Source organism: Copadichromis virginalis, linkage group LG7 (assembly GCF_057382275.1).
Source record: "Copadichromis virginalis isolate Kocher_CV1m ecotype Utaka linkage group LG7, C_Virginalis_male_GT1.1, whole genome shotgun sequence".
Taxonomy (NCBI): Eukaryota; Metazoa; Chordata; class Actinopteri; order Cichliformes; family Cichlidae; genus Copadichromis; species Copadichromis virginalis.
In genome coordinates this window covers 66,001,000-66,015,549 of record NC_140624.1, presented here as the reverse complement: position 1 = coordinate 66,015,549, position 14,550 = coordinate 66,001,000, and the positions used below count along the sequence as shown (strand labels likewise).

The 14,550-nt window shown below is 41.5% G+C and overlaps 1 protein-coding gene and 1 pseudogene across 1 annotated transcript; one reads left to right on the top strand and one right to left on the bottom strand.

Annotated features, from left to right (window-relative positions):
• Positions 1 to 3,098: 3,098 nt before the first annotated feature.
• LOC146706611 (histone H1 pseudogene) lies at positions 3,099 to 4,756 on the top strand (annotated as a pseudogene).
• A 4,882-nt stretch (positions 4,757 to 9,638) lies between these two features.
• On the bottom strand, positions 9,639 to 12,914 carry LOC146706610 (olfactomedin-4-like). Its single transcript, XM_085465281.1, has 7 exons — positions 12,780 to 12,914; positions 12,538 to 12,660; positions 12,251 to 12,469; positions 12,003 to 12,156; positions 11,663 to 11,890; positions 10,353 to 10,521; positions 9,639 to 10,273 (listed from the first exon to the last, which is right to left on the bottom strand). Exons 1-7 carry the CDS (start codon positions 12,831 to 12,833, stop codon positions 9,838 to 9,840), a joined length of 1,383 nt encoding a protein of 460 aa, XP_085321407.1. The 5' UTR covers positions 12,834 to 12,914; the 3' UTR covers positions 9,639 to 9,837.
• Positions 12,915 to 14,550: the final 1,636 nt, after the last annotated feature.

Sequence of the window (14,550 nt, the reverse complement as noted above, 5' to 3'; positions counted from 1 at the left end):
CTGATAAAGCTAGACTCATTCCATCCTGATAATGGAGAAAATGAAATGCCCATTGTCATCATACAGCGCTTATTCTATGTCTCTCGAACCTGGGACCAGGCCAGGAGACGACTGAAGAACTGTGTTTTTTCTTATATATTTAGGTTATTTCACATTTATGATTTGTCTTTAGATTATGTTATTACATTCTGTCTTTATACTATGTTATCATTTCATGATAAAAGGAGGGAACTGTTGTGATATTTTGATACCATGGTAGCATTTACAGGATATTGTTTTATAGTGATATTATACAGGAAAACTGTTACTCAATAAGGCCCATTTACTAGTTGTTTTTCTCTTTCTCTGTAACCTAAGAATTAATGTGTAAGAATCACAGGATGGTACCTCAAGGTTGAAAACACCACAGAGATCACTTCCTTACTCCCATCCTCCCTTCCTTATCTCTTAGAAAGGAGCTTGTTAAAGGCCAGGTGGTTCGTTTCAGAATTCACTAATGAAAGAACTCTGTATTCTATGTCTAGGAGTGTATTTTGCTGGGATAATCATAAATTGTAGCTGAACTGATAAACTACACAAAGGATACTTCTTTGCTCACAAGGCAGGAAGACGTTCCCTTATTTGGTCTGTACCGGTTTGAACTGAGAATCTGTTGACACACGAACCTTTTTCCTCTATATATACTGTTGTAAGATGAATAAACCTTTGTACGAATAAACCGTACAGTTTCTGTGTCGTTTTGTTCTCCCAGTTGCTCCCGACGTCGTAACTAACACGCTGAATGGCATATTTGACTGTTACTTGAGAATATTTCTTTGAGTTCTATAGGTTATGGACAATCTCTGCTGATAGGTGCTCACGCCTCGGAGGAAACCCGATCCACAGACGGAGATTTCTTTCAGTAAATACGTTGTACTAACAAGTTGACAATCTGTTTGAATTTAATTTACTTATTTAGATAACTGCTACTCTAATGTCACTGCAAGGATTTCTCCACAAATCTCAAAACAACAATCTTGTGACTTTTATGAGAATATGACATTTGTATGTGTTAGATTTGTATTGTTGATTGTCATTTATGCTTAGAAATATTTACTTATATATGCTTAGAGTTTTGTAATTAGTTGTAGATTGGTAGAGGTTTTGATCCTTGATAGTCTGCAAACTTTGTGTGTATTAGACAGCACTTTGGGAGCATGAGAGGTCATACCGTGTCTTATTATTTTATGGTAGGATTAACGTAGTTGCGTCTGTTCTAGTCTAAGTGCTCTTTGTTTAGATGAACTGCAGGACTTCCTCACCGTGGTATCTAGGATGAACCATCTAGGGTGAGGGGGAGGCTACCCTCTTCCTGACCAAGGATGTTTGACCCTTTGATCAGCAGTCCCCACACACACACACACACACACACACACACACACACACACACACACACACACACACACACACACACAGGCAAGGTACTCTTTGTTTGTATGTAGACGTCGTATGTTAATGAACCTATGCATATTCATGTAACCTCAATAAAAGGACAGTGTATGGGAGAACGGACGAGAGCTACTGGGGTCAAGCGAAGGAACGGCGTTTGTCTGGTTCTCTCCCGTGCACGAGTACCATGAAGAAGTTTGCCTACTTGCGTCTTGCTTGCAGTGTAATTATATTGTCTTAACGTTCCAGCGAATAGGTTCAAGCTACAAACCTATCATTAATTGGTCCTTCGATGCCGGAGCCCTGGAATCGCATTCACCGAGGGGAGGAGGGACACGCTGAAAGACTGACGTCAGCCAGGAAGTTCCTGTGGATTCGCTGTATGTCTTTTCTCCTCGATGAATGGCGATTGGCGGGATTCGAGGCTGATATTACACGCTAAGCAACACCGAGTAAGTTTAGAGTCCAACTCTATAACTGTACGTCTTCGCCGCTCAGTGGGGCGTTGTCCGTGGCCGCTTAGTGGGGCTAAAATTACGTCTTCGCCGCTCAGTGGGGCGTTGTCCGTGGCCGCTTAGTGGGGCTAAAATTCGCCGTCTAAGTGGGGCGATGTACAAGGCCGCTCAGTGGGGTTTTTTGTACAGAAGCATTAAGTCGCAGAGTTGCGCAGTTCGAACTTTTTTTGGTTCGCCGTCTTAGTGGGGCGAAATACAGACTGCTGTGTGGGGTACTGTAGTGAGTTCTCCACCGCTCAGTGGGGTGTTGAGAAGTTCCGCGGGGTCCAGATTGTGCTGGACAGTAGGCCTATTTTGTGTTGTTGTCATTGTCGTCGTTGTTGTTGTTGTTGTTGTGTGTGCGGAGCAGAACATGTGGTCTGTGACACCGACTGTTGTTGTTATCATGGGTTTCTAAGCAACCAAGAGTGAGTCGGAGGGAGACAGACGTTTGTGCTGGACTTTGCTCCTGGCAGCACAAAGTATTTATGTAAAAAAGAGAGAGAGCGACGGCTCCACAGCTGCGCGGGTTCACGCGAGCGCGGTCACGCGGACCTGAGCCGTGCGGTTAATCGCAGGCTTATAAATGGAAGAGATTCAAATGTTAGAAGTTTTCAGAAAACACACCAGCCTTGGAGAGCTGTGGAGAAGGCCAGCCCACATCAGCAGCACTTAAGATATGCTCTGGTGAATGGCTTTCCCCCCACCCCTTGCTGACACAATGTTTATTCTTTAGCTTGCCCTGATCGACAGCAGCCTGTGTGCCAGACCATAGATTTAATTGAGGTGGATAGTTGTTAAAAGTAATCTACATTAAGCTTGTGGTTGCTTAAATTCAGTACAATGACATGTGAGGTGAAGTGATATAGGTAAATATTTAAACTCATGAAGTGCATAGAGGCACTTGACCTGTGTGAAAGACTGTCGTCTTATTATGAGCCATTGTTGAGATATAGAGCACATCTGTGAAAACAACTAATATGCTCAACCCTGTATGAAACATCTAAAAATACATGATGGAGAAGCTGTGTTGAATATGTAAGTGTAAGACTTTGCCACTGTGGGCAGAGCATGCAACTACTGTGTGATGTCGCGTTGCAGTTTTGTTTTTGTTTTTTGAGCTGATGAGCAAGCTACACATTATCAGATCAAGAGCTGTCTGAGAACTAGTCAAAGAGAGGGAAACAGAGAGTGTGCAGCGTTTCCATGAGCAGTTTTTCTGCACCTTGACTCGTGTGTGTGTGTAGCATCAGCATCATGTTTTTGTTTATTTGTTTTGTTGGATTAAAAATAATTAAATAAACTGGTGATCATGCTTATGGATCACCATGGCACATATCTCCAGCCATATGATTTATTTATGCAGATGAAAAAGTGAGTGTGAATGTGTCTGACATCACAGTGTTTTTGTGCACTGTGCAAAAGTGATTGCCTCTGATTGTGAGTGAGAGCGGTGATTTTGCAGACCACCAGCTATTGTGAAGAAAAAAAAAAAAGAGTGAAAAAGAGACAAATTACTACATTGTAGACGAAGAGAAATAATCATAGGAAAAAGGTTTTGTGTTGATCAGCCGAAAAACAACTACAATGTCATTTTCTGCTTTTAAGAAAGGATTGTTCACACAAACACAGACAGAGAGAGAGAGAGAGAGAGAGAGAGAGAGAGAGATGTGTGTTGATTAAGCAGTGATGATAATAATGAACATGTTTTAGTTTGTCACTTTCAGGTGAAAAGCAGACCTGTATCAATTTTCCACATGCAACAGTCGGAAGAAAGTTATAGTTTAACATCATTGGAAACAAGTTTCTGGCTGACTTATTTACAGTGCCATGTGTTTCTCAACCTCACAAGCGAGCTCACTCCTCCCTGAAGATAAGGAATGCAGCTCCAAAGCAATAACATGATAAAGAGACAGCAGCAAGTCCTGAGCACAAAAAGTCCCAGCAAAGCAGCAGCAATGTGGATAAACAGCAGCAGAAGAAGAAAGCAAACCCATCTTCCTGTCTGATTGGTTGAATTTCACGGAGGGGCGAGCAAGATGGCAGCGTGAAGAGGAGTTTTTGTTTGAGTTCTCAGCACGAGACACTTATTTGACGTCTTTCTGGCCTTCGGGACTTTTTTGGAGATCAGCGCGCTAAACTTGCTGGATCTGAGGCCAGGGTCTGCGGCGGCAGCATGTTGAAATGCTCAAAAAGGACTGAGTGACTCGGGCAAGCCACATGTGGCTAGCGACATGAAAGAAATGGACCCTTCATGATGCGTTCAACGTGCCAGCGCTGTGGTGGGAAAGGCTCCATCATAAACACGCCCTGCACCGAGGTTCAGGCCAAGAAGAAGAAGACGATGACTTCCAAGCCCAAGAAGGTCGGCCTCAGCGTGGGCGAGCTGATTGTGAAAGCCGTGGCCGCTTCCAAGGAGCGCAACGGCCTGTCTGTGGCCGCTCTCAAGAAGGCTCTGGCTGCCGGAGGCTACGATGTGGACAAGAACAAGGCCCGTGTCAAGACCGCCATCAAGAGCCTGGTGGCGAAGGGCACTCTGGTGCAGACCAAGGGCACCAGGACCTCCGGATCCTTCAAGATGAACAAGGCTACTGAGAGCAAAGCCAAGAAGCCCGCTGCAGCCAAAGCCAAGAAACCGGCAGCAGCTGCTAAGAAGTCGCCCAAGAAGGCAGCAGCAGCACTTCAGCTACTAGACAGGACAAAGCTGAAGGAGAACTGCCGGGACTGTTGAAGAGGGAGAGGACAAAAGAGTGAGAGGACAACAGAGTGAGAAGACTAGGTGAGAACACATAGGAATTATTTAATGTGGGAAATCAAAATTTGGGTTAGCAAACCTGGGGGAAAGAAAACTGACTGCTTAAGTTGGAAAATTGAGACGGAGTCTGAAACATTGCGAAAATAGAAACATATACAAAATCACACACACACAAGCAGAACATGCATTAACCCTACTAACAATTCCAAACACAAAATGACTCATGAAGACTCATAGCACATTAGTTAAGAAATGATTAAATAATAGCAGAGAAATGTGTAGGAAAGGCAGCTTTAAGAACATGCTCTGCTGGAGATGCAGCTCCACAGACATGCATTAGACCTGCCTAATAACACAAACCCATGCAATGAAAATTAGCTTGTTATCTTTCATCAGTGTTACAATAGTGTCAATTTAGCAGACACTTGTTATCAAATACTGAATTTATCCTAAAGAAAAAAATTGACTCTACAAGTTGCAGGACAACAATTTAACTTTTGTGGGAAAAAAAAAAAAAAAAAATCCTGGTTTGATAAATCAGTGATCAGACAATAAATTTAGTGTTAAAATGGTAAATTGGGAGAAGCTTCCTGCTTGATTGAGGCAGCATAAGTAATTTACTGTATGAGGGAAATTGTCTTTTGTGATACTATTTTGAACATGCTTTTCTGTCGTCCTGTCAACTTAGTGGGTTAATAGCTGATATGCAAATTAGTTGATCGGTTTTAGATTAATGAAAGGTGATTGAATTCTAGCACGAGTGAATGAGATGTGTTGGAGTTTGTTGTGTGTTGAGTAGAGACTCTAAAACACTGAGTTTCCTGCTTTGATGTGCGAGTGAATCCTGTATTTAGATACACAACTCTGAATACGTCAGAACAGACTGTTTTGTGAAGTGCATGACAGCATGTCACATGTTTTATGATGAAGGGAAAAAGGAAAAATTGAATAAAATAGATCTGTGGCTTAAATGAGTGAAGAGCACAGACCGGGTGATTAAACTCATAGCTAATATGACATTAGGGTTATGTTGTGTGTTGTGCAGCTGATGGTTGATTTGGAGTGAATCTAGCTGATGATTTTTCTTTTGTTGTGAAGTTGAGCCTGCCGATTAGTATGATGGTATGATAAACCATGCTAATGGTATGATTTACCCTCCTGAGATGAGGAGCTTGTGTCATGACTTAACAAGGCCTTTTTATTTTGATACTTTCACAGTGCACTGAGAGTTTGGTTTGATAATCTCTGTTATTTTTTATTTTTCATTTTTGAACAAGCACTGATTTTTGCTTGTGAATTTCTTTTCTTTGAGCAGATCTGCAAGTCGGGAATTAAAAGCGTTACACGTCGTCAAGAAAATTGTTGCAAGTGAGTTTCTCCACATTTAAAATGGGTTCAGGAGAAAGCCACTTATTTGGGACAATTAGGAAATGAGAGTCCCCCCCAAAAAGGATTCAACGAGGAAATCCAGTCTAAATTATTTTTCTTTTTGAAATAACGTCGTTTTGCTGAGCGTGGAAACGAATGCGATGATAATTTCCACAATTAGCAAAAGAAGGAACCACTGAGTGAATGAGTAAGAATTTTAAAATATCTGACTGACTGACTGAACATGATTGTGTGAAGCTAACCCCCACCTGACAAAGGTGCAGATGAACCCATGTGTTTCCTTTTACAGGAGCAGAAAGATGACAGCAACACTCGAGGTTGCATGATGATTTAACCTTTTAAATGCCATTTTCTGTGTCTGTGCATTTATCAGGTGTGTTATTCATAGGCTTGAGTTGCTCACAGAGATATCTGTGACAAAGTATGCATACGCCTGCGCAAGCGCTAATATTTGCATTTTCTTTTCTTACAGCATGCCAGTTCTTCATGTGAATTGATGATGCGATTTATACCAGGACAACTGGTTGATGTTTTTTCCTACTACAGGATTTCTAGGTTTATGTGTGAGGAAAACTGTGTTTACAGGTTATGAGTGGTGATGCTGTTGCATTGTGTTGATGGGAAAATGTGAAGGTTACTTTGATAATGTGAATAACCTGTGTGAAATTTCCTGTGTTGAGAACTGGTGTTACTTCTTTCCACAGCTAGGGTTGACTTTATGGTGTTTTTATGGCACCTCTGGAACCTGTTGACCTGTGTCTGACCTCTGTCTGACTACAGTCAATGTGTATTGCTAATGTTAGTTTCTTTGAGAATGCTGTGGAAGATTCAGCTGAAATGGACAAGTGACATGAGTAAAACAAATAAGAGATACAGTGTTTCTGGGATAGTTTGATATGGGCTCATTAGCTGGCCACTTTTGAGCCCATAGTAATATATAAGTGGAGTGACTTTGCTTAAGAGCAGTCACCGATTACATTAATGTTGCCTGAGTACATGGGATGATCCATGTCTGAGGCGACTTATGAAAATAATTGTAGTTTACTGATTTGAGAAAACCTGCACATGACACTTGTCTTGCTGATGTTGAATGCTTCTTGTCCTTATGATACAATTGTTTACAGGTATGAAGTTTGATTTTACTTCCAGATTTTGTTTTCCAGGCCATGATGGTGTGTATGCAGGCTCCTGGGAGAGCCAGGTGTTAAGCAAACTTAATATGCAAAGCACACTAACATTTTCATTGCAGGATTATGGGTCCAGGGTGGTGCTGCTCCAGGGGAGGAGATGCCCTGATGTTGCCTGGGATATGATCTAGCTAATCTTTTTCTTTAAGACTGGAATCCAGGTTTGGTGAGTTGACGCATGGGTGTGTCCATGCGTCAAGAGGAGGGGTCCAAGGATTAACATTAAACAATGTTTTTTATTATTGTTGCAGTGATTTGTGTGATTAGCCGTTTTATTTACAAATATTAAACCTATGCAAGTGGTGCACCCATGTTCAGATGAGGCTTTGATGGCCTATAAGTGAAGTTCACTGAACTAAAGAATGTGGTTTGATGATTGTTGACATACTCTCCAAATAGTTTGTCTTCCTAGCAAGGAAATACAGGTGCAGCAGTAATCTCCTGAGAAATCTTCAGAGGCCCAGTGAGAAGCGCATAGCTGACAGGACCAGGCAGTGGTTGAGGTCAAAGATCAAGCTGATTGGGGCCCATCATGAAATCAGACCTTGGAGCCACAGCAAGGACCATGAAACTGCCTGCAAAATAGAGGAGAGGATCGTCCACAAGATGGGAGAGAGGCTTCAGGAGGATCAGAGATCATCTTCAGCACAGCAGACATCACACAGAGAGCTGTGCTACTAAGCTTCCAGGAAATCAAGAGGAGACTTCCCACAGCAAGATTTTAAATAAAATGAAAGATTCAATATTGACGCTGAGGAAGACGACTAAGGTGTACGACGTGCTCTGCCTTAAACCTTCAGCAGCGTTGGAACATGAAAACTCGTGGGATGAGGGGAGCGTGCCAAGCTCCATCGACAGCGCAGAAGGAGTTCGAGGATGACATCATGATTCTGTGAAAGCACAGGAACCAGAAGCTATGGTGGTGATGACAGCAGTTTCTTATGAACATCACCTAATGCTGTGCCACTATACTGTGCATACGATGACACTCTGAAGGCTGCTGGGATCATAACAGCAGTAAGATGACGGAACCCAGCACCCTTTCCACAGAGAGCTTTTTCTGCAGAGCGTGGACAATTAAGGAGTCATAAATATCCCCCTCACAAGACGAAGGTCTGAAGTCAGGTGATGGGGGCTGGTAAGAGGCCATAAAACTAGAGTGCTGAGAGGTCTGCAGCTTGGAAATAGCTGAGACCCATGTTGACGAACCACAAAACCAACTAGTATGTTTGAATGTCTATTCTACATACATTTGGACTCTGGTCCTATGGACAGTGATGGAAACAACTGGAAGAGACATTCATGACGCCCTGCAGAGCTTAAACCACTCTGCAGAAAGACATGTGATGTGCACACCCGGAGGAAGCACCACCAAGTTGAGATGTTTTTGAAAATGTTACTTTTTTAGTTTCACTATTAAATTAACAATTTTTTTGGTTGCTCGTAAGATGCAGTTTGCCATGAGATGAGCTCAATGAATGGGGTAACTGCTAATACATTTATTAAACTGTGTACCTTTCAGTAATTTAGGGTGATTTGACATATGCTGAGTATAAAAAGGTTTGCATTGAAACTGTCAGACATGACGTATTCATACCTGGGAACTTTTCAGGCATAAAGGTCAAAAAGGGGGGAAATGTTAGATTTGTATTGTTGATTGTCATTTATGCTTAGAAATATTTACTTATATATGCTTAGAGTTTTGTAATTAGTTGTAGATTGGTAGAGGTTTTGATCCTTGATAGTCTGCAAACTTTGTGTGTATTAGACAGCACTTTGGGAGCATGAGAGGTCATACCGTGTCTTATTATTTTATGGTAGGATTAACGTAGTTGCGTCTGTTCTAGTCTAAGTGCTCTTTGTTTAGATGAACTGCAGGACTTCCTCACCGTGTTATCTAGGATGAACCATCTAGGGTGAGGGGGAGGCTACCCTCTTCCTGACCAAGGATGTTTGACCCTTTGATCAGCAGTCCCCACACACACACACACACACACACACACACACACACACACACACACACACACAGGCAAGGTACTCTTTGTTTGTATGTAGACGTCGTATGTTAATGAACCTATGCATATTCATGTAACCTCAATAAAAGGACAGTGTATGGGAGAACGGACGAGAGCTACTGGGGTCAAGCGAAGGAACGGCGTTTGTCTGGTTCTCTCCCGTGCACGAGTACCATGAAGAAGTTTGCCTACTTGCGTCTTGCTTGCAGTGTAATTATATTGTCTTAACGTTCCAGCGAATAGGTTCAAGCTACAAACCTATCAGTATGTTTACATAAAAAAAGATATAATAACATAGTTAGACTGACTCTGAACATTAAAACCACTACACTGGAAATTATTGATTTTATTAAATAAAGAGAGTACAAGGCAAAGATGAACCTTTTATTTGCACTGGTTGAATTAGCTTAATGGAGAAATACATTGTTTATGAAATGTGATGCATTAAACATGAAACATCTTGAGGAAAAACGGTGTTGGCTATACCATGTTTTACTCGAGCACCTATTTGAATTTCAGACTTTTATAGAAATCAATCAATTTTGCAGAAATGAAACAACAACATCAATTTACCCAAACAACACCTTGTAGGAAACCATGTTGGAGTCACAGTAAGCATGCAGCATCTGGTCCACAGGGCTGTAATTTAGGCTTTGAATGTTGGTAGACATCTTGTTCATGAAGATGCCAATGTTAAACCTCTCCTGTCCCGTCACGGTGTTGAATGAGTAAAAGATCTCCTCGACCTCCCTGTTAATGTAACGTGTTGCATAGAGAACGCCACACGCTATGAAGGTGTTGGTCACTGACTGTTTGTAGACTGAAGTGCGCCAGGTCTTTCCAAGCACTGGTGTTTCACCCTCCTCTAGCTTGGAGAGAACCAAGTTGCCAAAGTCCTGAGTGGTGGTGTAGACCACCCAGACACCAGACTCATCTGTTGCCAGGTCCAGGTCAGTGTATGGGTAGCATTCCTCAAGATGGCAGAAGTTACCTTTTGAGTTGTACCTGGTTAACAGAGGATAGCAGTGAAAGTTTCTGTCATAGTTATTCTTTAAACTAACATTTTCAAAGTTGAGTAACAAACCTGGTGCCTTTTGGTAGTTGTAAGGTTGTGACACTTTTAGTGGTGAGATTAAATCGACAAACATAATCTTGGTTGTAACAGTTGTAGTACAAAGCCCCTCCATACAGAACATTATTTGGACCCTGGATGGTGTTGGTAGTTGGGTTTGAAGAGTGGATCTGGACGTTACCTGAAGATGAAAAAGAAGGAATAAACATATGTTAATAGTTTAAAACTATAATTTGCTTCACAAAAATGTATCAGTAATTAAGACAAACTGCAAAACATTGTTCTTAAGAACAATGGCAGGTGAGTATTATTTAGTAAAAACACTCCAGGATAACATGGGCTGGGAACCAATGCAGAACTGTCTATGCACCTGTACAGGACCAGCACTGGAACAAGGGCTGCTTGTTGAAAAAACGTAATACTGATACTTGGTATCTGTCATGATCCGGAGTCTGTGACTCCGTGTTTATGTTTAGTTTATTAGTATTCTGTGGTTTTGGTCACCTTGGGGTGTTTATCATGGTTCATGTTCATATGTTCTGTGTCCCCCAGTCTGTGTTAAGTTGGTGTGTTATGTCATTGCGTGTATGTGTTTCCGGTTTTATTGTGAAGGTCTGCGTCTTATGTGTGTGTTTTCAGTTTGTCTCCCTACTCTCGTCACGTAATCACTCCCAGCTGTGTTCCCCACCTGTGTGTAATCTCCCTGTGTTCTCTGAGTGTATTTAAGTTGTGTCTTCTGTCATGGTAGTTGCTGGTTCGTCTGCGTTATTTTCCTCGCCGCCATTCTGTGTTGTTTCCCCTTGGTCTCCCTGCGTCTTCCCGTATGTATTTCTCCGGACCTCCCTGCATCCTCATTCTGGTTTGTCTTCTTAGTTTACCCAGTTTAGGTCTCTAGTTTCATGTTTTGTCGCCACCGCTGTTTGTACTTACCCACCACTGTAAATAAACACTCACCTGCACCAGAGCTGCTGCCTTTTTGGTCCTTTCCTACAATCCCACACGGCTTGCCTCGGCAATCCGTGACAGTATCAGTATAACTTGCTACCAAATGTTAAAGCCACTTTTATAAAGGGTTGCATAACTCGATTTTAGGTACAGTTAGGTAGTTACCTAACAAACTCACTGTACATGGTCCTTTCCAAACACCTTCAGTAACCCAAAGTATAGCAAACCTCTAGGGTTAATTATTTCATCTTTGAAAATTCAAACAATTTAATAAGCTACTTTATTACCAACTTCAGAGTGATCCCAGTAAAAACAGTAAGGGTTTTTTTGCATTATGTGGGAGGGAAAAAAACAACAAGAAGAGAGGAGTTCCTTACCTGGGACGCTCACTCCAATGATGAGAGAACTCAGACTGCTGTAAAAACGAACATAGTTGGAGTATCTGTTACTCGAAGTCATCATCACCAGCCAGTACCAGCTCTCTTTGCCTTCCTCTGGTCTGGGATCACGACCCCAGGCTCCGTAAGCGTGCGAGCCAGGATATTCTCCTGCTGTGTAGACCCTTGGTCCAGTGACATTCAGAAGCCGGCTGCGTTGACAGGTACCTGAGGGGATAAAAATAAAAAGGATTATTAACTGCTCCAATCCCCTAAGACTCCCACTGCCACCAGAAGAGAAATAAACAAACAAACACATAAAAAAAAAGAACAAACTCACCCTGTGGGGGCTCGGTGGGTGTGACGGTAGTGTTCATTTTTTTGTTGCACTTGAATAGATCTGCCTTCAGAGCAGAGTTGAATTGTTGTCCCTTTATCACCTGCATGGTGTCGAACTTCTCCAGCTCTTGCATCTCTGCTTTAAAGTTCCCCAGCTGAGACAAATTTTGATTGTTTACAAGATCATAAACAGAGTGAGGGACAAAGATACAGATGTCAGTGTTTTGCAGCATGTGGTTGTGAATCTACCTGTTCAGTGGCGTTAGCAGTGAGGATCTGGTGTTGCTGGGTGGTGCTGTTGAGCTTGTCGATCAGCTGCTTGATCTCAGTCATTTCATTCTCTATAACATACAAGCTGAGAACTCCATACAGCTCTCCGTCATCCTCCTTCTCCAGGATCAGCACGTCTTTGTTCAGCTGGGAAAGACGACGCTCCAACCCCAGCAGCAGACTCTCCAGCTCCACAGTCTGCAGAGGCAGCAGTGATTAAGCAGGAATGGAGACACACAGCATGAGAGCTTTAAAAGACTAGTTACCTTCTGCGGGGTGATGTTGCTGTTGCAGTCTGATACGTTGGTTTCAACTATCCTGAGTTTTTCATGAGGGAATGCCTTCTCTGAGTTATTCAGCTCGCATGCACACTTTTCTCGTGGAGGAGCCTGAAATTTAAATGTATTTTCAAGTGAAATAAGCAGCAGCATTTAGTGGTATTTGGTATTTGTCGCTTTATTCAAAAAGGATATTTACCCATTGAAATGAAGTCTTCAGTATTTCTTACCTGTTGGGTGAATGTGAGCAGAGCACACAGTGGAATAATCACGTACAGCTTCATGGTGAATCAGAGAGCAGAGCTGAACAAAACTCTCTCTAAAGTGTTTGATTGTGGCACTGGGACTGCAGCAGCACCCTCTAATTTGCGAACACTCCCATTATCCTGTGGATGTGAGGAAGTGGATGTGGGTGTGTTTGTAGATTATGTATCACTTTGTTTTCTCTATTTTCTGATTTGGATTACAGCAACACAGAGAATTTGCACCCAATCATGGGAAATGACAGTAAAAGCATCTTCGGCTGTACAAAATAACTATCTCACATTTAATAAAGTACCAAATAAGAATTAAAGTACTGAAACCTAAAACTCTGTTAAAAAAAATCTGGAACACAGACTTCTGTCACTGTTTTTACAATTTTTTAAACTACAAACTCTTTTTAAAAGAAATGTTTTCTCTCTCTTTTTTTTTTTAATTATTTAAACTCATCAGCACTAGCAGTTGGAGGGCATGCACATTTTATCATATATCAATTTAATCAATAATGTGGATTATCAAAGGCTGTGAAAGTAAAAATTTGGAAACTACCACACAAAAATACACTGTATATGTGATATTATATCCTACATGTGGTAAAGTTTATGCTAAATAATACAATGTCATAATGTTGCCTCTGAATCACTGCTAAACCCATGGTCTATGTTGTGAAGCTGAGAACAGTGACTAATACATCTATTTTAATTTTTTTTTTCATGAAATTGATTCAGGAACAGAAAGTGACCCTTTTGCATGAAATGCAAAAAATAGCCACAAAGCAGCCACAATGTGTCCAATTGCACTATTTGAAATTTAATATTTAATTTTGGGCTCTGTTATTCATGCAGTGTGTTAGCCACTACCGCATTTTGGTGCACAGTAAGCTCTTTTAACCGTATCACATGTAAATGTACAGTCTAGTGCAGACTTTCTTCTCGTCCCAGACAGGCCCACATACTGGGACAATCCCAGTCCTATTTAGGACACATAAGATCTCTCTTTTAGTGCTTGTGTTTGAACATAAAACCATTAACACGAAGAAGAGATGGAAACGAGTCCAAAGACATTTCAAACCACCTGCCACAGCAATTCTTAGAGTTTTATTAGAAACAGGTCCAGGTAAAAATTGGGCTACAAGACTACAATACTGATATGTCTACCATGTTACATGATGAAGATCAGGCTCTGGCAGCTTTGCTGGGGTCAGCCAACACAAACAGCTTTGTATTAGCATTTTGTCTGTGCAGATGCTTGACAAGAGCCATACAATAAAGTTGTTTCTTTTCACACAGTTTGCACTTTACTATCATGCTCTTGTTCTCTTGTGCAATAAAAAGAAAAAGTAATGTCCGCATCTTTACTCCTTTGTGGACATCACATTTTGGGTTGTCTAGACCAAAATACTAAATTTTGCTCTACAATGGCCTGATATCCACCTATGAGGACTTGTACTGCCACTGTTCTATCAAAATTTAAAACGAATGTCCGCATGTGGATCAAATTTTTCACAGAAAGAAAAATCAGGTAAAAATAAATAATTGGTAATTCTTTGCTTTTTCATTGATCAGGTCCAAATCAGCCCAAATAGCAAAGAGAAATTAAAAATGCATGCCATGAAAGATTTCGGGAGGTTAAAGCTGCAGATTTCGCCGCTATGTTATTCCTCTCTGCATACAAACTGAAATCAGCTGATAGCAGGGCAGGTGTGCAAGAAGAAAAAAGCATGTTTTTTAAATTGTTTTT

What these genes read in the sequence shown, in the direction of transcription:
- LOC146706610 (XM_085465281.1), bottom strand. Translation starts at nt 12,833, where the DNA reads ATGAAGCTGTACGTGATTATTCCACTGTGTGCTCTGCTCACATTCACC. An exon ending in TGCTCACATTCACCCAACAG is followed by an intron (nt 12,661 to 12,779) that starts GTAAGAAATACT and finishes TTTAAATTTCAG; the next exon opens with GCTCCTCCACGAGAAAAGTG. An exon ending in CAACTACCAAAAGGCACCAG is followed by an intron (nt 10,274 to 10,352) that starts GTTTGTTACTCA and finishes TCTGTTAACCAG; the next exon opens with GTACAACTCAAAAGGTAACT.